Source organism: Musca vetustissima, unplaced genomic scaffold, assembly GCF_032173495.1.
Source record: "Musca vetustissima isolate MV318-11 ecotype Yass unplaced genomic scaffold, APGP_CSIRO_Mvet_v1 utg4449, whole genome shotgun sequence".
Lineage (NCBI taxonomy): Eukaryota > Metazoa > Arthropoda > Insecta > Diptera > Muscidae > Musca > Musca vetustissima.
In genome coordinates this window covers 256,191-277,501 of record NW_026880903.1, presented here as the reverse complement: position 1 = coordinate 277,501, position 21,311 = coordinate 256,191, and the positions used below count along the sequence as shown (strand labels likewise).

Here is a 21,311-nt window from a genome sequence, read left to right as displayed (position 1 = left end):
TTCTGTTGGTGGAGAATATAAAAATTATTATCATTTCATTTTCACACATTCATCACGAAAGAAAGAGAACAATTTCATGTCAACGCTTTAAAATTTACAACACAAATATTTTTGTTGCTTTGTTGTTGTTTTGTTGTTCTGTTGCCAAAGAAAGTCACGATTTTTTTCAATTTGCATTAATAAAAAAATTTTACACATTGCATTGTTGAAAATAAAAAAAAAAAATCTAATAAAAATTAGAACGAACATCTTGAAAAAAAAATGTTGCCAAAAACAACAAAAAATTGAAACAGAACTGACAAGAAAATGAGATTTTTAGCACTTACTTGATGTAGACGATGGGAGAAGACATGAAAGGTTGTTGTTGGTGTTCATGTTGTTGCATTTTTATTTTCAGTTGTTGTTTTAAGTTTTTTTTTTATTCATATATGTACAAGTTTTCAGATTTTTTATTTCATTTTTTTGGGACACACTTGTGCATTCATCACTCAATAAAGTAAAAAAAAAAGAAAATCAGACACGGAATTTATTTTTGGAAATTAGCAAAACTTAAAGAGGGCCTGCGAACCGGACGACACTTGAAATCAAAATTAGAATTTATAGACTGACAAATAGGTTTTTTTCGTTTTTTGGACGACCAGTGGTCAGTCAGTCTATCGGCTGTCATTCTAGAAGCATTTAAAAAAGGTTGACAGGACAACCAAGTTTACCATGGTTACGCAGCCAAAAAGGACGATGGCAACCACCAAGTGGTTCAATAATCAGGAAGGAGCAGGGGAGGCCAATAACAATGCAACATGAAACACACAAAACAACAAATGTAGGTTAAATGCAAATTATGGCAGCAACAAGTTAAACAAAAGGAAGATGAAGAAGAAGTAGAAAAAATCAACAATTGTGCGAAATAATATCCGACATTCCTTTGCATCTCGAGACATAGAATTCATTATTTTGTATTGAAAGTGAAGAAGAAAAAAAAACATCAGCAAATTAGTTTATGCGTAGGTTGTGGTAATTGAATTATGTGAATTTTGAATTGTGTGTTTTCTTCCAGTTTCAGAGGCACACATAATTATAGGAAGCATGCATGTCTGTGCGTAAGAGATCAGATGATGTGGGTAGATGTGGATTTAAATTTCAATTCATTGTGATTACAGTGGGAAAATTCAAAGGAAATTGAAATATGCTATTAGGACCATTCGAATACCTAAAATGGGGTCAGAATTGACAATTTCAGACAGAAGTTCTAGCTAAGAACCTGACATGCCAAATTGCAGCCACTTCATTTAAAAAACTTAAATGGAGCTGCGAGGAGATTTTGTAATCCTTAATGAATTCGAAATGATGATGAATGAGAAAATGAAGTTTAAAAAATCGGATAGGAAATTCAAAATCGCTTACAACATCCCGAAAGAAGTTCAGATCTATATATAGCTAAGAATTGTCAACTGCGAGGGGATTTCCCTACCCTTTAATAAATCGAAATGGAAATGTTGGGTAAAATTATGTAAAAAAAATCGGATAGGATTAATTAGGTTACTTAACATTTTTGTCTCACTGTTCCAGAACATCAGTTGCATGTTTAAATAAAATTGTATACACATGTTTTTTACAAAAAAACAACAACAACTACAAACTTTATATAGTTACATGCATTGCATTTTACACGATACCATAGAAGAATATATCTGAAAAAAGAAGAAGAAGAAACAGAACCAAACAGCCACAGAATCTCTATCATCGCAACAGCCATTCACACCCGCAGGAAAAGCCCATGGAAAAAAAGAATGAACGAACTATGATGCACACAACAATTGTTTAAACAAGCCAGACGCTGAAGAACACACATTTATAATAAAAAAAATAACTTTGTATGGATGATTTCGCCATAACAAGTGGAAATGATAGAGGCAGGCAGGCAGACTGGAAGATAGCCAGCCAGCCAAGAAAGACTATATTTTTTATTAAAAAAAATGGAAACACTTGTTGGATATATCTGTCAGCATTAATACACACACAGAAAAAAATTATTCATAAATTTGCAGTTTTCCATTGCTGTAAATATTCAAAATGGTTTCAATAATTGCGGGATTGAAAATGGAAATGATGCTATGAAAATAAATTTCATATTGATTTTTAAAGAATGCAATTTTAGATTTTTTATTGAGGATTGTTCGGAGAGGAATTTAATTATAAAACATAAATAGAAGAAAAAATTATGGTTTCAGAAATTAAATCGAAAATAGTCCGTAATGAGAATAAATTTTATATTAAAAACCTACTAAAATATTTTCTATTCCATTATGATAATATCAAAAAAGTAGTTGGAGCCTTGTCTTGAATTTATATTAAATTTGTATTCCTTCATTTTTACCACCTACAAATTCTCTTTTGTTTTTTTTTATTATTTTCCTAATCCACTCTTATGCAAAAAATAAATAAACCATCATTTTACACCCCCAATAGAAAAATATGTTAAAAAAAATTGTGTTAATATTATTTATCTAACCTCAATATTGAAGATCTACATTAAAAAGGCGCCTTTGTAATTGCAAGAAAATGACTTCCTGTGGATTACTACTCAGACACCTTTGAACACACATGCACAAGGTGATAACATTATTTCAAATCTCACCTGGCGTACCAGGTGTGCACCTTTGTAAAAAAAAAAACGAAAATAAAGTTGATGTTCTAAAAATATACACAAATGTGAGTGAGTGATAAGACGAAGAAAAAAAAACATAGTAAAAATTCTTCTCACCTCCTTTGGGCTAATAAAACTGCCTTAGTTGGGTGTTAAGGGGGCAATTCGATGACTATTCGCTGCTCGACAAATAAATGATTTGTTAACACAGTTTCAAAAAACGAAAAGGGGAAAAAACTGCATGAGAAGAAAAAACCCCAAATATGATAACATTTGAAATGAAAAAATGCATATAAAACACTCAACAGTTGGGATGTTGCACTATCATCACATATATAATCATCCATTTGGGTTATAAGACATTTCAAAATAAAATAAAAAACGGCACATTATCATTAAAAATATTATATGAAATACATTAATCCCTAACCCACATACATAAATTGTTGATATTTCGTACGATTGAAAACAAATAAATGGGTAAATAAAAGGAAATCAACAAAAGACGAATGCAATACTACTTTGTGTTTAACCAACAACAAAGAACAAGAACAGCAACAACAACAATACATTGTGTCACTCTTTCTATACCATATTGCATTGTATTGATATGTGGGGGGCCAGCCAGCCACTCTTAAGGTATGATTAACATAAACGAGTTGTTGGTATCACATAACTCATACTCCAGCTTACTGTATTTATCTCTCTCTCCCTCACGCACGCACTCTTACCCCCGTCCATAATCAATCAATACAAAGAAGAAACGGAAATGTAAACAAAGATAACAGCAAAGGAGTTTGATCAGTTGAGCACACACACACACAGCAAAGAAAAGAAAAGTAATTTATATCAGAGCATAACAAACGGTAGTTCTTTTGCTCTCTAGTTAATTCTCTCCGATAATGCAAGAAGAAATAAATTGATAACTGCATTAAATCGCTGCATGCTCTCGTTTGCATGATTGACGGGGGGAAATTGATTACATTTGAATTTGTCACAACAAAAGGTATGCTTAACATATGGAGTTATCTCACCAAACTCTCTCTCTCTCTCTCTGTCTCTGCCTAGCATTCTCACCCACAGCAATACTACGCAATTAATCAGCAAAGGAAATGTAAACAAAACATATAATACCGTTTGATCTAATTATTTATCAATAAAAACAGAGAGAATGAACGTGAATGATAAGAATGAAACGGTAAATGCAAATATCATTACGAAGAAAAGGAAATGTAAACAAAGATTACAGCAAACGGTGCTTAGTCACACTCTCACTCTCATATAGAGTATGAGACAGATAAAAAAAGAAAATAACTGCATTTCATCGTTGCTTACTCTCATTTACATGAGTAACGGGGGGAATTAATGGCATAACAATTTGCCATATCTTCCTCACTCCCACTCTCACTTAAAACAAAACTATGCAAGCAATCAATCATGCAGGAAATTTAAACAAAACGGCAGCTTGATCTAATTTTTTATCAATAATAATAAAAAGACACAGAAAAGAATATGAGAATGCAAGATATGACTAGAACAGTATATTTTAAGGGAGCTTTCATATATTGTTGCTGTTATTATTAGAAATCAAGCCAGGAAATGACATTTTTTCAGAAGAAATCCAATGGTGATAACACACACAAAGTTTTGTAAGTGACAAATGGAGTGTGAAATCCCAACAATGACAACAACAAAAGTGTGTGTGTTGATAACCCAACAGAGTTATGAAATAAGGGAAATATTAAATAAATAAATACTGTAAATATTTTTGATTAAATAAAATATTTAAAGAAAGAAAAAAACAACAAATAAGATCATAAGGAAATATGAACCCATCTGAATGGAAATCAATTAAATACAAATATAAAATTGTTTGTGTTTCAGTGAATTTTTGGTAAGCTAAAGAAATTGTTTTGTGAATTTGAGGAATTTTTGAGTAAAGGTGGGGGGTACATTTTGACACATTAAGAAATTTTACACTTCTCCCTGACTAATATATGGGACTTTTGCAAAGTCAGCTTAAAGTTGTTTTCTGAATTGATGGCCGCAATTATTTTTACATTTATTTCTGAAAATAAATTTTACAATTTTGAAACTATTTTTATAATTGCACAGCTTTGGCAAAATCATCTTAAAGTTATTATTTGAACTAATGATTTGAATTATATCAATATTTTTATTTATTACTGTAAATCCCTTTTTACATTCCCTGTAACAAATTACAAATAATAAATTACGCAATATCTAATTTGAAAATTTTTCACAATCGACAACAAATCAATATAGGTGCATATGTAAATTAATAGTGAAAATGAAATTGTTTCACATATTGTCAAAAGAAATGAGACTAGACTAGCCTCTTTTGAGCAATCAACCGGCAAAATAGAAAAAAAATAAAATTATATTATATTGTCAGCGGTGGTGGCGGCGGCACAACCACAAATGGATAAAAACAAATTCCGTCGTAATTATTTGCAAAAAAATACAAAACAAACTATAAAAACTGAAATGTCAATGCACACCACATAACCTAACCTAGAGGAGGCTTTTTTAAAAATAACCAACGTTTTATTTTTTTGTATTAATTAATCAGTTTTCGATTGAACGACACAAAACACCGAAACGGGTGTGGGGTGGTAATATTACCTTAAATGGCATTTAATTAACACAGAAAAAAATGATGTTTGTGTATTTGTTGTTTTATTTTATTCTCCTATAAAAGTGCCTATATTACATGATTTATTACATATGGACATAATAATGATGATGGGAACGTAAGGTTTTCAGAGATTTGTTACACTTTTTGTAGCAGTTTTTTTTTTTTGTTTTGATTTTGTTGTTTGTAATTAATATGATTTAAAATAGAAAGAACACCAATTAATTGTGCCGCTTGTTTAAAAATTGCAAACGTATTGAGATAAGTTAATATTGTATAATTAGAATTGAAAAAATAAAATAAAATTAAGTTAAAAATATATGTAGTTATATATATAACTTTAAGTTAAATAAGCTTGTAAAAATATTTTTCAAAAAATCCAAGCTGTGGGTAGTGTTGAAAAATTGTATCAATTAAAAAATGTTTAAATTAAAAAAAAAATTAAAATTAAAATGTTTAACAAAAATAATCCTCCAAATCTAAGATTCCAATATTAGTTTTTGTTTGGTTTAAATTATTTTGTAACATTTACCCTAAAAAAATATTCCCAACATATGTGTTTCCCTTTCAAATGATCCCTTTTTATTGATTTAATCCAATAATACAATAAAATTCATTAAATGCATGACTCTTTTCATATTTGCCTTCTTATAATTTCCCTCTCCGTATTACAATAAAACAACAACAATAAACTGTACTTTGCAATTTCTAATATTTGTTTAACAGATTATTGGCAAAACTTATGAAAGCTGAGAAAAAAAATGTCATTGAAAAAGTTGTGTGTGTTTTTCATCTCTAATTGAAAATGATGATTCATAGCAGCACTAAATATCACAGCATTCATTCATTTGTTCACAAACACACACACACACAATGCTCATCACAACAATGCTCTTTTACGAGCAAATGTGTGCAAGTGTGAGAGAGATGACAAATAGAAACTAGAGAGTGAGTATACTAAACAGATGAGATTATCCAAGATGGACCTCAGTACAACAAAAACAAAACAATAGTATGAAGGGATGTTAAACAAAACAAAAAACGAAGGAATAACGCCATGTGTGTGTCAATGAACCGAACAAAAACAACTACAACAAAAAGAAAAAAGGAGAAAACCAACATCCATCCCCAAGGGGGTGAGTGTATTGAAAATAAACAAAATGTTAATTGTTATCCTGGTGTGATGAATAAAACTATAATCGCCGATTTGAGAAGAGATGTAACGAAAGGAAGAAAGCAAATTAGGGATGAACTCGCAAACGTTTTTGTTTTTTCTGGTTTATATTCAGAAAAGTAGCAATGGCCAGGGAAAAAAGGAAATGATGTAAAAATGTAACAGTTGTGTGTGTGAGTGTGTTTGTACTTACCACATAGAATTCCAAGTTATGCTGCTGCCACTGTTGGACATCTGTAAAAATATTCCTTATCTTGATGGTGGGGACACTTTGTTGTTGTTGCTATATGGCGACTAATGACAATGACGACGACAACGGCACAAATAATAGAGTTCAATTAAAATAAATTAACACGATAACAAAAACAACAACAAGTTGCTGCTGTGTGTTGAATTCAAAACGAAATTATGTTATAATTTTTATTATTTCATATATGTATATAGAACGCGAACACGCCAGAGTAGACTCACTCATACGTATTATTGTGGTTTTTCCTATATATACCACACATATGGGTTGTTCGTATATATGTACGTATACACAATGTTTATTTATTGTTAAATTATTATACACACGTTCTCATATATTTGAAGAAAATAATGGTCCAAGAACAACAACAAATGATAATTTACAATCTGTATGTAGAAGAGGAGGAGTATATATACTCTTTTTCGGCTGAAATTTTTTGCAGCATCCGCAAAAAAACGAACGTAAGAAAGGCGCCTTCAATAAAATTCACACTAGGGGCCCAGTAAAGATGCTGTTTGTTTGTTATACATATACACACACTTCTTTTGCGTTTGTAAGTTGGATGTGAGCAATTTTATATTTTTTTGAATCTTTTTGGCTCTGAATTTTTTTCTTTTTAAGAATATTCTTTTTTGCACATTTATTTATTCACACAATTCACAATTTTTTCAGTTCACTTTTTTTATTTTATTTTTTTTAAATTTGTTATTTGTTTTTAATTTACCATAAAGAGATGCTTGTATCTGTCACTACTCTTCTTCTCCCGTTTTGTAGAGGAGTATAGTTTTTTTGTTTTTCTTTCAAGTTTCTTGTATCTCTTGGATGTAGTGTTGTGACCAAAACAAAATTCATCAAGCAATTTATACAAAAAAAAAAGAATTTTGTTGTTTATTTCGAATGACGGCAAGACAAAGCAAATATGCAACTAAAAGGCGAACACGATAATGTAGATTGTGTATATTTTTTATTTTGTTCACTGTGTGTTGTAATTAAACCGAAGAAAGCAAGAACAGAACTAAAAGTAAATCTATTGAACATTGGCTCGTGTACTCCTCAACCATTGAATTTTGCTCATCGGCGACGACACGAGCAAGCCACACACAAACGAACAAACGAAGAGCAGGCAGATGTTGCTCATCCGTTATGTTGTTATTGCTATTGTTTGCCAACCCAGCGGGAGAATATTTTTCCTATTTGCTGTGACAAAACCAATACACAATAAGAATGCAAGCACACACAGGCGGCAAACAGGCATTGAAAAGCGCGCATTTATTACAGTTCTCTCTCTCAAGTAGGCACACACAACAAACGCACACACACATTAGTGGTGGCATTTATTTTGTTCGAGTGGGGTGAATTTTCTTTTAATTTTGCCACCTAATCTTGCTTTTCTCACAACAATGTAGCAAAATTTCTCCCTCTCTGTGATAAATACACTCTCTTTTTCTCTTATATTATTATTGATAAGGTCAATGGGTAACATTTCCATACATGTCTGACATGCAGTTGTTGTTTTATGCGATAATAAACAAACCAAGCAAAACAATTTTTTCTTATAAGTGAAATATTAACTGTTATAGGGAAAACTTTGGTCAATTAGTGGTCAATATTGGAGTACAAAAGAATTTACATTTTAAGAGAATGTTAATAAAAATAAATTGGCGATTTTACCAAAAATGATCAGTTTAGGTTATGCTGAAAAATTTCAACCTAATAAAATTGCATTTGTTTGCAAAAAAATAGTATTATTATTCCTAATATGTTTTACTATATATTCCTATTATTCATAATTAATATTTTAAATTACGTATTTATTTATTTTCTTTTATTTAATTATTATTATTATTTTTAGGTTATGTTGAATATTTTTATGTTATCCTTAACAAATGTTACAGTTTTTTTCACAACAAATCTGACCTGCCTTACAATTTTCAATATTATTAGATTTTGATTTTCACCAAGACATAATATTTTTTCTGGTTTCGTATTATATTCCAATATTTGCTACAGTCCAAATTGACGCCTAAGTTGGGCCGGATTTTTCATGGGACTTTTGTATACAGTCGCTATAACCGATATGTCGTTATAAACGACATTCCCCACTAATAAATAGTTGTTTTTTATAAGGATAACAAATTGGGATTCATGATTTGAATAACCTCAAAAATGTTTTCTTTTTCTAAAAAATCCTACGAACAATTCCTAATATCAACCTTTTACTTCACGGCATGAAATATTTTAATTTCTAGTTTGACATAATTAATTTTACCAACAATTTATTTGTATTTATTGTTTAGATTACATTGAAAATCGTAAACTTAACCTCAAACATGGAAATAAAAAATCTTCCAATATTAGCCGTTTTATCAGCAAATTGTTTTATTTTTTTAGGTTATGTTGAAAACTTTTTAAAGTTACATAGAAAATCGAAAGAAATTATTTTTTTTTTTTTAGGTTATATTGAGTACTTTTTAAACTAACCACATAAAAGCATACGTCTTTTTTTCTTCCGACAAATATTTATGATCTTCCCTACAATTTCCAATATTATCTACCATTTTGGATCTCGGCGACATGACATTTTCACCTATTAACATACATTCCAACAAAATCGAAACAATTATCTAGAAATGTAAACATAGATGCTATGCTCTTTTGACTTTAGCCTATATAACCACAACAGTAAATACACACCCTATTTTACGTTGTTGTTGTGGTTCACGCTCCCAACGTGGATGGAGGAAAACTAGTCAAGCTTGACATTAATCAATTTCATTTCGATTATATTGCTAAGCTTTTTTCACATATAAACACAGTATTATTATTTTTTTCTTATTTGCTGATGTTGGAGTATTTGTTGTTTTTTAGTTGTCGCTAAAAATAATAAATTATGTAATTTAAAACCGTTTTGTTTGTTATGCTTCGAAGCGTTTTCTTGAGTAAAATGTTAAAAACAACAGAAAATAATTGCAAATATCGTTTGATATTTGTTTGAATTTCATTTATCTCATAATTGAAAAATGGAAGGGGTGTTAGAAAACACATCATGATTATTATTTTTAGGGTTTAGACTGTCAGACTTCCATCAAGAGATCGTATTACTAAACAGAGACGGCTTGCAATATGTTATTTATAGACACAGCCTAATAAAACAAATAAACCAACAACAAACTAATCAGGAAAAACTCTTCCACTATATATATAAATTATTCTAAGGGTTTGAACTTTCAATTGCATCAATATCATATCAGTATTACTGATGAGGTTTTTTAATTTATTTACAGGCACGACACCTACATACTCTAAAATATGATTATGAATAATCCAACATAATATGAAATATGTAAAATGATTCTAAAAAATGCTAATTTTATTTAAAGCATTCACATTATAGAATAAATATCCCCCTATCATATTTCCAAAGCACGTCCACATCCTTTCATAAAATGTCAATATTTTATTTATTTTTACAATGTTTTTCATTGATGTTGACACTTTTCTAATAAGCAAAACAAATATCAGGTAGATCTGATTTTGTTGTTTGTTGACAGCTAGCTTCATTGGTAGGTAAATTTGCATTGTGATTTGTAAACAACAAACAGGCAAATATACACATTTCTTGTTTTCGTCAGGGTAGCATGACCCATTGATAATAATCACAAATATGGTGTGATTCCTTAACAAAACAGGAAATGATGTTATGTTTTAGAATTGAATAAAAAAACATTTTTTGTGTTATCTGAAACGTGTGACGACCCCTATATGCAGGACATATGTCCTTTACACCAGTTTTGTATTATTTCATTTAAAAACAATGTGTTTTTTATTTATTTTGATGAAAATACATAAACTATCATTTTGGTCTTCAAGACCCATTTACATCCGATAGGTTGTAGATCGACGAGAATCCATGTACCATTTTCATAACTCAATGCCAGTTCTTCCCTCATGGCTGATATCCATTGAGTCTTCTCCACCTTAATTGAAATGGCATCATTGAAATTACTTGGTTCTTTCGTAATAATGGCAGAATTTACTTTATATCTTTGAGGTAAGACTTAAATGCGAGTAGATATTCTCCTTGCTGGAATTGGACTTTGTATGGCATCTTCAAAATATTCATTGGAATCCGCAATATAACCTCGATTTCTTGTCTCTGTTCTTCAGGGTGTTCTTCAGGTATGGAACTGTATATTGAATTTCTGTTCCACAAGTGCTCAAGAACATCATTAGTTTTTAGTTTACATACTTCCCTCCTCTATCTGATCTAATTGCCTTTGGAAAATTATCTATCTGATTCCGTACTGTATTCCAAAACTCGATTATTTTGTCATATATAGACATCTATAAGAGTTATGAAATACTTATAACCACTATACGTCGCAGGGCAGTATGAATTAAATGAAAAAAGCTTTTCGATCGACTAAAACTTTCCTTGGGACCAATTCCTTTTGCCTTGGAAACACACCTCGCAAGTTTCAGCAAGTTTACTGCAAACACCAATTCGTATTTCTTCAATTAAATCTTCTCTCTTTAATTTTCTAATATCCGCTTCATTATGATGATCAAGGATACGATGACAATAGTGTATACAACCTTTATTACAATCAACAACGGAAAGACCTTTTTCAGAATTAGAATTTAGAACGTATAAACCACACTTAAGGACTGTTTTACAAATGATTTTAGAATCTTTCTCTATTACACATTCATTTTCAGAAAAACTGACTTTATACCCTTTCTTAGTAATCTTTCTAACTTATAGCAAGTTGGAATTAAAGTCAGGTGCAAAATAAACCTCAGTAATATTTAGAATAGCTGAATTCGTTCTTATTTTGCATACACCTTTTCCTTTTAATTGAGAACAGCTTCCATTTGCTACACTTATTGGCTGATATTCCAAATGTTTTAGAAAATTCAATGCAAAAAATATTAAAAAATTTAATAATAAAAATGTAAATGTAAATTTAATAATAAATGTTACTAGAACATCTTAACTCAACTAGAACTTTAAAAATGCTAAGCTATTATTTAAAAGGAAAAATTTAATTAAAAAACTGGTGGATGCCATACCTTCCTTTAAATAATAAAATTATGTCACATAGATGTGCGTATTGTTATAAAAAAATAAAATTTTGTATATGTGAATGAGATGGTGACGAATATTGGATGATGTTAATGGCGGTTCGTTGGCCTCTTTTTCTTAATCTTGTTTTTGATTTCATTATAGTATTTTTTGTTCTACAATCAATGAGGTAAGTATATAAGATACGATATATATATATATAAATTACAAATGTACAGTGTATCAGAAAATAGACATACATGTGTTTAATGAAATAGAGAAAAAATATATTTTGTTTATAATAAAGTTAAAAAATATAATAAAAAGATACTTGTTAAGAATACCTGTGTGTTCTCTAGTTTTTTTTAATATTTCTAATATTGTGGTTAAAATCTTACCATCAAATCAAATCATTATTTGAAAAATAAAAATATAATAAAATATTTTTTAAGAAGTAGTAATTGATAATTTATTTTTATATATGATCCACGGCGTCACTTTGTCACCATAGTATATTCAACCGAAAAAAAACATCGGCGACTCTTGTGTGCCAATTGTATTAGTATTGGGCACATTTGTGACATTAGTCTCACTTTTTCACTGTTTCAAAAGGTAGACAGACAACACAACACTCAACACAAAAAGAGATAAAAATAAATTAATTTGGATTTTTGCCAAAGTAAACGTGCAAAAAATCAAAGAAACAAACAACTTAGAGTCTGTAAAGTGTGTTAGTGCTATATACAAATCGAAAAAATCAAATTTAACAATACAAATATACCTATATGGTTAATGGGATATTATAGTATGAAAAATCCTAAGATAGAATAGTTTTGGACCAAAGTTTATATTAATGTTGAGAATGAATGTTGATAACAGGTAGAGAGCTGCGTTACTGAATCATATCATAGAAATTCAATATGGTTCATGGGATTTGATGGTATGAAAAATCCTAAGATAAATTAATTTTGGACCAAAGTTATATTTTTTTATATTTCATATATACCTATAATCAAGTTACAATGCGCCTCAGCGTCAATGGGCATTAAAAGACTTAGCAAATTATACATAGGTGTAGGTATATATTGAAACAATAGCTTATATATCAATAGCTTTTCAGATATCGGAAAAAATATTAAAACCTCGTAGATTCTTGCAGTACAAGAACAGACCAATTATTTAAACATTTAAAAACATAAATCAATTTGATATTTGTAAAGGTAATAACGATTTAAATGTATTTTCAAAAAGACTTAGTGTTGAGTGTAAAATTGGCAGGTTTGCGACTAGTTTTAAAGCTCTACTTTGTAAACGTTGCAAGGATATGGGGTTAACATTGTTTTTATGAACATATATTATAGCCATGTAATTTATGATATTTAGTTTCTTGATTAAATTTGTATTTGAATTTATAAAGTAGACCAAGTGCCGGTCTATTTTTCAAATGGCTTATGTGTTTATCCCAAGAAAAATTTGATTGTAATAGCAGGCCAAGATACATTATTTCATGCACTTCCCGTACAAGCCTATATTAATATTGAAGTTCAAAATTTCCGGATCAGCTTTATTTTTCTATCATTTATGTCCCATTATTGAGCCACATGCATTCAAGAATGAGAGCAGCATCTCTTTCCATCGAACATTTAACGACCGTCTCTGATTTATACGGATAAAAACATACAAATATCATCAGCATACATTAACAAACGACAATTTAGATCATTGATGTATATTACAAAAATATTGGACCCAAAATGCTTCCTTGCGGTACACCATATTGAACCTGCATTGAACCACAAATTATTTATCATTTCCTAAATAAAATTTCAAAAGCAATATACTGGTATCATTCATTCCATAGAATCGCAACTTCTGCAGTAAAATGTTATGGTCAATCATATCGAAAGCCCTGGACAAATCATAAAAACTGCCAGCAACACAATAACTTTATTCATCAATCGTTTTGCAGACATAATTCAAAACATTAGTAACGGCCTTGACAACATATTTTCTAAACCAGCTACGCCTATTTGGATCATTTCATAACATCTTTTATTTTGTATCCTTGCAAAAATATTTCGTAACATTTCTACGTCTTGATAGGTCCTCAAAAAATGTTATTTAATTTTCCTGATATATTTTCCTTAAATATTCTCCTTTTTTCTAACTAATAAATATATTTAAAATTACAATTAATTTATTTTATTACTTTCATAATTTTGATGCTATACTTACTCATTTAAATGTTTGGTCAGTGCCAAAGCCATATTTCGTAGAATTTTCTTATCAACATCAACGGCGCCGGCTTCCAAAAAGCTTGTCATATTGTCAATTAGATCGGTGGAATCTAAAATTGATCGAGACAAAGCTTCCTTATTGTCCACCATACCAGAATCGGCGGCGCCAGCACCCGCAGTTGAATCGCAACTCATTTTGTTTCAAACAAAAACAGACAACACAAAACGAAATTCACAGACAAAAAGAAAAACTGAAATTATACAAAAAAAAATAAACATTATTGAAGTTTTTGTTGTAAAATTCTGCACATTTCGGATTCTAACTTAATCAAGAAGCAACGCTTGCGAATAGCCAAAGTTTAATAATGTCTCAAAGTGGGACCCTTCCGACTTTGCTCGTCCTTTTTGGGTTGCTACTCACCTTTTCAACAAAAAAAAATTGAAATTGAAATGAATTCAATCAAATTGAAGTCTTTAATGTGATGCCCTCTTTAGCGCCAAAGCTACGAATATGAGGTACAGAAAAATGTCAGAAAAAGAAATAACACAAAGTGGAAGCATAACAAACGTATTGTTGAGAAAGAGAGGCATGTGGAGAATTGCCGATTAGAGATACCGCAAGTCGACCAAATTTTAAAATGTTCCACAAGCTACGAAGAAGGGGGAAAGACAAAAGCCGAATAACCGAAAGCTATTATTTACGAATGCAATGTGAGGAATAACAATAAAACATTTCTTGATTTGTAGAAAAGGAAACAGGGACAAGGTGTAGACACAGTTTGAATGATAACGGTCACATCATGAGGTAGCAAATAATCCAAATGATGTTATCGGAAAATATATTGATATAAGGCACTTCACCATATATGTATATTATTCTTTTGTTAATAGTGCTATAAAAAGCGTTACAAATAATAATAAATAACATTAAAAATGCAACCAAAAAAACATAAACAAACAACAACAAGAAGACGTAGAGAAAGCATTCACAATTGTTTGATAACATACGACGCCGTTCACAAAACACTCAACGGCAACAAAATCAACCACTTAACTGAACATACACCACTACCCTACTGCTGCGTGAACACACAGTTTGATAAATAAAGAAGGAAAAAACTTAATTTACATAAAATTCTGATAAGAAAATAAACCATGCCGAAAAATACCTAAAGCAAATTAACTTTACCATTAAGGCAGTATTTTGAAATAGCAATTTCTAGTCGATTATATAGCATTCTTGGGCCATGGCATAAGACTTTTTCTGTAAAGTTCTGGTGTTGGTGTAAATTTGTGCAATTCTTCTTCATTTATTCAATCATCCTATAGAGGGAGGGCCGAGAACAACAAAACACACAAAAATGTTTGCTTCGCTGAAGAACAAGATAAAGGAGGAAACTGGTTCCGAGGTAGTGTGTAACACAGGATTGACTCCTGGCATAACGCCACATCAGCGTTCGATGATTCATTCCAACGCAACGAACAATAACAATCGCCTAAAAAGTCGTGTTTCCTCTTCTATGAGCATAACATCCAATGACGATACGCAGGTATGTAGCTTTTGGGGGTTTTTCGTTTGTTGGCCTTATACAATTATCTCTTTTTGTTATCTGCAAAGAATGAACAGATTTCGGCACTACGACAAGAAATTGCCAACTATCAGACACGCCTACAACATTTGCAAGAGGAAAAACTAAGGGTTGAGAAGACAAATGAAATCCTCTTGGAAACCGTCAAGGTAGCCCAAACACAAAAGGATATTTACTGTGAGGAGCAGGAGAAGATACAAAACATGCAACAGAGTGAAATCGATAAACTGCGCAATTTGTTGTCATTTCGCGAACAGGAGGCAGTCGATCGTCTGAATGCTATGCGGCAACATCAACAGCAAGTGGAAAATTTAACCTCCGAATTGGAAAGACTTAAACACTGTGAACCCCAATTGGAGGAAATTAAGGTGAGTGAGCCTTCAGTTGGAGTATTTAATTACAAAACACAAGTACTCAAAAATATATTCTTCCATTAGGATGAGTTACAACAACTAATGCATTCATCACAACAAGAGAAAAATAATCTTACCATCACATTGGCGGCCATCGAGGAGGAGAATAGGCATCTAAAAATGCGTCTACAAATTGTCGAACAGACTCGCTTGGAAGCTCTGGGCTCACTGGGCTCAGATGAAAAGCTACAAACTCTAATACAGGAACGTAAACACCTCGAACAACGTCTCGAAGAAGCCCATCTACAATTGTCCGACATCAAAAGTTCATGGATGGGTCAAAATTTGGCCCTGGAAACGCAAGTTAGCCGTTTGTCCAAACAAGTGGCCGAGGAAACCACCGAAAAACGTAAAATCCTTAAACAAAAAGATGACCTCATTGAACGGGTCAAACATTTGGAATTCGAATTACTTAAAAGTACGGAGGAAATAAAACAAAGGGATGATAAGGTAATACTAAATTCCTTTTCCCATTCTATTTGAAATTCAACATCATTTCATATTGCAGATAAAACTTCTGGAAGAGGAGATTGATGAACTGAATGCCGCCTTAAAGGAATGTCGTGAAGAAAACGAACAACAGATACTATTCGAACGCAGTAAAGTTGTAAGTATGTCACCGCAGGGTGATGATTTATCCTGGGATGATATGTGACTAACACCAACAGCAAAAAAAAAATTACACAACTGGCACGCTTAATATGTATTTTATCGAAAGTAGCTTAACTTAACCTTAAACACCAAAGAAAATAGAAAATCCAAAGACAAAATCTGTATGCCTTAAGTTTGCATATACCTAAACACAAAATTTTGTTTTGTTTTTATTTATGTTATGTTTTTTATGTTTAATAAAATGTTTTATTATTGTTTTGATCGAACGCAACTATTTTTGTTTGTTATACTTACTGTCCCACTTCCCCTACTATTTTTGTTATATTTGAATTATTGCAATATCTCTTGAAACAGGAATCGTTAGAATTACAAAATAAAGAGTTACAAAATCGGCTAGAGGCAGCTGATGAACGTTTCGGCGAATATGCAGCCAATTCAGCAAATGTTACACAATCGCTGCGGCAACAAATAGGCGATTTACAAGCCCAGATAACAGAAACCCAAATGATGTTGGAAACCGAAAAAGAAGAAAAACTAACAGCGCTGTTAAAAAATGCCGAAATTTCCCAGAGCGAAGAGTTGCTAAAGAAGGAACTGCGACAGGAACGAGACGAAGTAAACGATATACACGAACAAAATAAGAATTTGGAATCCCAACTGAAATCCAAAGAACAAAGTATACAAGAATTGCAAAATAAACTTTCCTCTAATGATAAGAAACTAAAGGAATTGGATGAAATGCAAAGGGATATAATGGAAAAGAATAAGGTGGGAAATTGTTAAAAAATTCAAAAATTATTAACTGCTAAATAATTATATTCCACAGACCATTAAAGTTCTAAACCAGAGAGTGAATGACTTGAAAAAAACATTGCAGAAAGAATTTGCTTCCGCCAAAGTTGTGGCCGGCGGTAGTGAAGAGTCCTCAAATGATGGCCGCAAGGATGGCAATCAACGTTGTCCCAACTGCATTTCCTTAGATCCAGCTACCGCTGCAGGTGGTAGTGTTGTAATGGATGAAGTTAATTTCAAATATTTAAAACATGTTATAGTTAAGTTTCTAACAAGCCGAGAGGTACGACCGAAAGCAAACGAAAATCGAATCGAAGTTATATTAAGAGTTTCAATTTTTCATTGATATTACAGGTTGAAGCCCGCCATTTGATAAGAGCTGTTGCCACGCTACTTAAACTAACAAAGGAAGAAGAAAAACTTTTACACGATACACTAAATTGGAAAATGAGTTGGTTTGGCTCGAAACCCGATCATGGTCGTGGTCAGAGAGCCTTTTCCATACCGCCTAGTTAATAACGTTGAATCTCATTTGATAAAAGCTTTAACATCATCATCGATCATAAAACCTAACCATACATGCAAACATATATATTTTCTCTCCCTCCTCATTTACCTGATCTCTATTATCCCCTGAAATTGGCTAATACATATATCTATCTTCGTTATTTTTTAGTCTTTTTTGTTTTTTGTTTAAAAAAATGTAATGTAGAAGTATTATCATATTGTTTTTAATTTATACATTCCATTATATTGTTATAAATTCTATATTTTTCTATATTTTTGGTTATTTTTTGATATACATATTAAATTGTTATTATTTGAAAAAATGAATAAATGAAAATAAAGAACATTTTTAAGAAAATTTTCTAGTTTTGTTCCAGTCATATTTTAATGAGTGGTTTGCCTGGAAAGAAAGGCAGTTGAAAACAGTAGTTGAAACATTCGTATATGTTTGGGTCCAAATATTTTTTTTTTTTTAATTTTTGTCGTGAACCAATTAATTTTCTTGTAGATATTGCTTCCGGAAATATCAGCAAGAGATTCCTGTCGTGTTAACACGTGGTAGAAGTCGACTTCAAGATGGAAAGCTGGAATGAAACTATGAATTTAATTTGATAGAAATATTATTTATAATTTACCTGACCTCTAGTAAAATTGGATACTATCACCTTTCCATTATATATTTTTTCTGAAATGCTGAAATTTTTTATTTTATTTATTTACTTCATTTTGTATTTATTTTATTTTTAATTAAATTTCAGGCCTTTTTCAACTAAAACAACGGAGTTTTTAAATATTTTAGTTATTTTTAAACTCCCACACACAATCAGAAATTTTGTATACAAAGCCTTGACATAACAAACCTCAATAAAGGAAACTGTTTTAGTCTACCCTGTGTTATTACACCATGATGTGTACCGTACTCTAGCTGTCATATGATAATAATTCAATTTTCCAATAAGAAAACAATCTCAGAGAATTAATAAATTAGTTAACACATATGTGAGTATTTTGTGAAAAAAAGAATTTATTTATATTTTTGAAACAATTTGCAATTTTTTCAATTTTTTCGCTTTACGCCATCGCTTTCATTTAAATAACATTACTCTATTAGTGCACTCTCATATTACGGCAAAGAGAGGTTATGTCATAACAGCTGACACTTGTTCATTGTAATAGGAACAAAAATTGAACGGGAGTAATGTCTTTGGGTAATTTTGGAAGAATTGCTGTTGGTTGGTAAGATGTTACAACATTTCCCGGCCTTAATTAAACGAAATTTTAACTAACACAATTAACTTGTTATTTTATTTACTCGCACACACACACACAGGACTATTTTAACTGCTGTTGGCGTCTATTCGTTTGTGCTCTCCAAAGAATCTGTGGAAAAACGTCGTTACGAGGACATGCAAATTCGTGATCGCATGAAAAAAGCAAATCTTGGAGAATACGAATCAGTTGGCACCCGACGTTTTAACGCTTAATTGGCAGGCAATCAACCACAATACTACAACGCTATTTTGAATAAATAATTATTCGATTAATTTTGGAACGTTAGAAACAAGAATTACACGTGCTTAATTTTTTACAATGGCTATGCCCCAGATGAACTTGAGTCCCGCCGAACAGGCTAAATTGCAAATGATGCAAGAAATGGAAATTGAAATGATGTCCGATTTATATAATCGCATGACAAATGCTTGTCACAAAAAATGTATACCACCACGTTATGGAGAAGCGGAATTGGGTGAGTTGAGTTGTGCAGACAAAACCTTAAATTCGGGGTGAAAAATATAAACAAATTGTTTTTATTGTTGTTTCTTTTTTTTCGTTTCAGGTAAAGGAGAAATGGTTTGCATTGATCGCTGTGTTGCCAAATATCTTGATATTCATGAGAAAATTGGCAAAAAATTAACCGCCATGTCCATGCAGGATGAGGATCTTATGAAGAAAATGTCTTCATAATTTATTCGGAAGATTTGTGACAGACATACATTTATTTATGTACTACATATATAGCAATATTTGCTTTAATTTCATGGTTACTTTAATTTGTTATAGCCTCCCAATTTGGTTGCATTGAAATAAACAGTTTTTAAAATCCCCCCCCACACACACAGAAACAAGTTATGGGATTTAACTGAAATTTGTAATATAACGTGATAGTTCCGGTATAAGTATTGAAATATCCTGAAAGAAAAAACAAAATATGGCGAATATATTAGCAAACAAAAAATTAATGATGAGAAGAAGGATACCTCTAAATTATTTTCTGTACTACTTGAATCGGTGGAATCGATGTCACTTGTTTCTATAGAATTTTCCCAATCGCTTTGATATTCCCCATTGTCATCATCCACATCATTTTCGACATTTACCGTATCGCTACCGGTCACATCATCTTCTTGACTATTATCGCAGAATATATTATAATGTTCCTGAAATCACAATAACATTTGCTTATTGGAATGCATGTATGGTTTCGTCTTACCTTTAACTTCTCCTGCAATGTTGGTACATCACACACGGGATTATCACAGATATTAAGCATACGTATATGGCTCAAAGATTTTAGTAGATCTTCCGAGGAATATGTCGCTATGCAATTACAATTTAAGAAGACATATTGCAATTTCTTTTGCTGCGACAAACAATTGGGTATGTGCGTTAACCGATTCGATTTCAAATTTAAATGTATCAAATTCGTCAGTTCGCCCAAGGTGTCGGGTATCACTGTTAGTCGATTATTTTCCAATGTTAGCCAACGTAGTCTCTTTAGGCGGCACATAGTTGCGGGTAGTGTTTGCAGTTGATTTCCTCTGGCACCCAATGTCTCCAAACGATCACAATTTCCCAACTCCTCGGGCAATTCCAACAGGCCAGTGTTGTTGCACCAAAATGTTTCCAATTGTGTTAGCTGGCAAATTTCTCGCGGTAATTTTGTTATGGAATTACAACTAATATTTAGAGATTTTAAACTGATCAGTTGACACAGCACCAGAGGAAATTCATTCAGTTGGTTATAGTCCAATGTTAGTATTTGTAGGCTGGTGAATTTCGTTAAAAACGATGGCAGCTAAAGAGAATGTTTGGCTTTTAATATTTTGTTATCTTGACATGCTGCAACCTACCCTGGTCAATTGATTACGATTCAAAAACAATTTCAATAATATTTCACATTTCTCCACTAAATCCGGTACTTCCGACATTTTAAAATGCGACAGATGAAGAGTAAATGATTTCTTGCAGATTGCATCCTCACAAATGGCCAAAATATAATTGTTACGAAGGAATTGATCAACAATATTCATGTTTTCTATTCCTCACTTATTTTTACTAAACAAAATAAAATTATTGTTTTGTTAATCGAGT

At 31.4% G+C, this 21,311-nt stretch overlaps 5 protein-coding genes across 5 annotated transcripts in view; 3 read left to right on the top strand and 2 right to left on the bottom strand.

Moving 5' to 3' along the window:
* Positions 1-14,218, bottom strand: part of LOC133326836 (centrosomin) — a 34,868-nt gene extending 20,650 nt beyond the window's left edge. The window contains exon 1 of the mRNA XM_061535442.1: positions 14,025-14,218. Coding sequence (XP_061391426.1) covers positions 14,025-14,176 — 152 coding nt within the window. The 5' untranslated portion in view covers positions 14,177-14,218. The remainder of the gene's footprint in view (positions 1-14,024) is intronic.
* A 1,169-nt stretch (positions 14,219-15,387) lies between these two features.
* On the top strand, positions 15,388-17,956 carry LOC133326844 (golgin subfamily A member 1). The gene is made up of 7 exons (XM_061535449.1): positions 15,388-15,576; positions 15,645-15,983; positions 16,053-16,478; positions 16,537-16,635; positions 16,995-17,408; positions 17,467-17,715; positions 17,787-17,956. Exons 1-7 carry the CDS (start codon positions 15,388-15,390, stop codon positions 17,946-17,948), a joined length of 1,878 nt encoding a protein of 625 aa, XP_061391433.1. The 3' UTR covers positions 17,949-17,956.
* A 1,117-nt stretch (positions 17,957-19,073) lies between these two features.
* Positions 19,074-19,437, top strand: LOC133326847 (uncharacterized). Its single transcript, XM_061535452.1, has 2 exons — positions 19,074-19,175; positions 19,270-19,437. Exons 1-2 carry the CDS (start codon positions 19,138-19,140, stop codon positions 19,421-19,423), a joined length of 192 nt encoding a protein of 63 aa, XP_061391436.1. The 5' UTR covers positions 19,074-19,137; the 3' UTR covers positions 19,424-19,437.
* Positions 19,438-19,510: 73 nt separating this feature from the next.
* Positions 19,511-19,904, top strand: LOC133326846 (mitochondrial import inner membrane translocase subunit Tim10). The gene is made up of 2 exons (XM_061535451.1): positions 19,511-19,686; positions 19,777-19,904. The coding sequence occupies exons 1-2, from the start codon at positions 19,530-19,532 to the stop codon at positions 19,902-19,904; spliced, it is 285 nt and encodes a 94-aa protein (XP_061391435.1). The 5' UTR covers positions 19,511-19,529.
* Positions 19,905-20,075: 171 nt separating this feature from the next.
* On the bottom strand, positions 20,076-21,253 carry LOC133326850 (leucine-rich repeat-containing protein 57). The gene is made up of 4 exons (XM_061535455.1): positions 21,071-21,253; positions 20,431-21,015; positions 20,198-20,377; positions 20,076-20,129 (listed from the first exon to the last, which is right to left on the bottom strand). Exons 1-4 carry the CDS (start codon positions 21,248-21,250, stop codon positions 20,076-20,078), a joined length of 999 nt encoding a protein of 332 aa, XP_061391439.1. The 5' UTR covers positions 21,251-21,253.
* Positions 21,254-21,311: the final 58 nt, after the last annotated feature.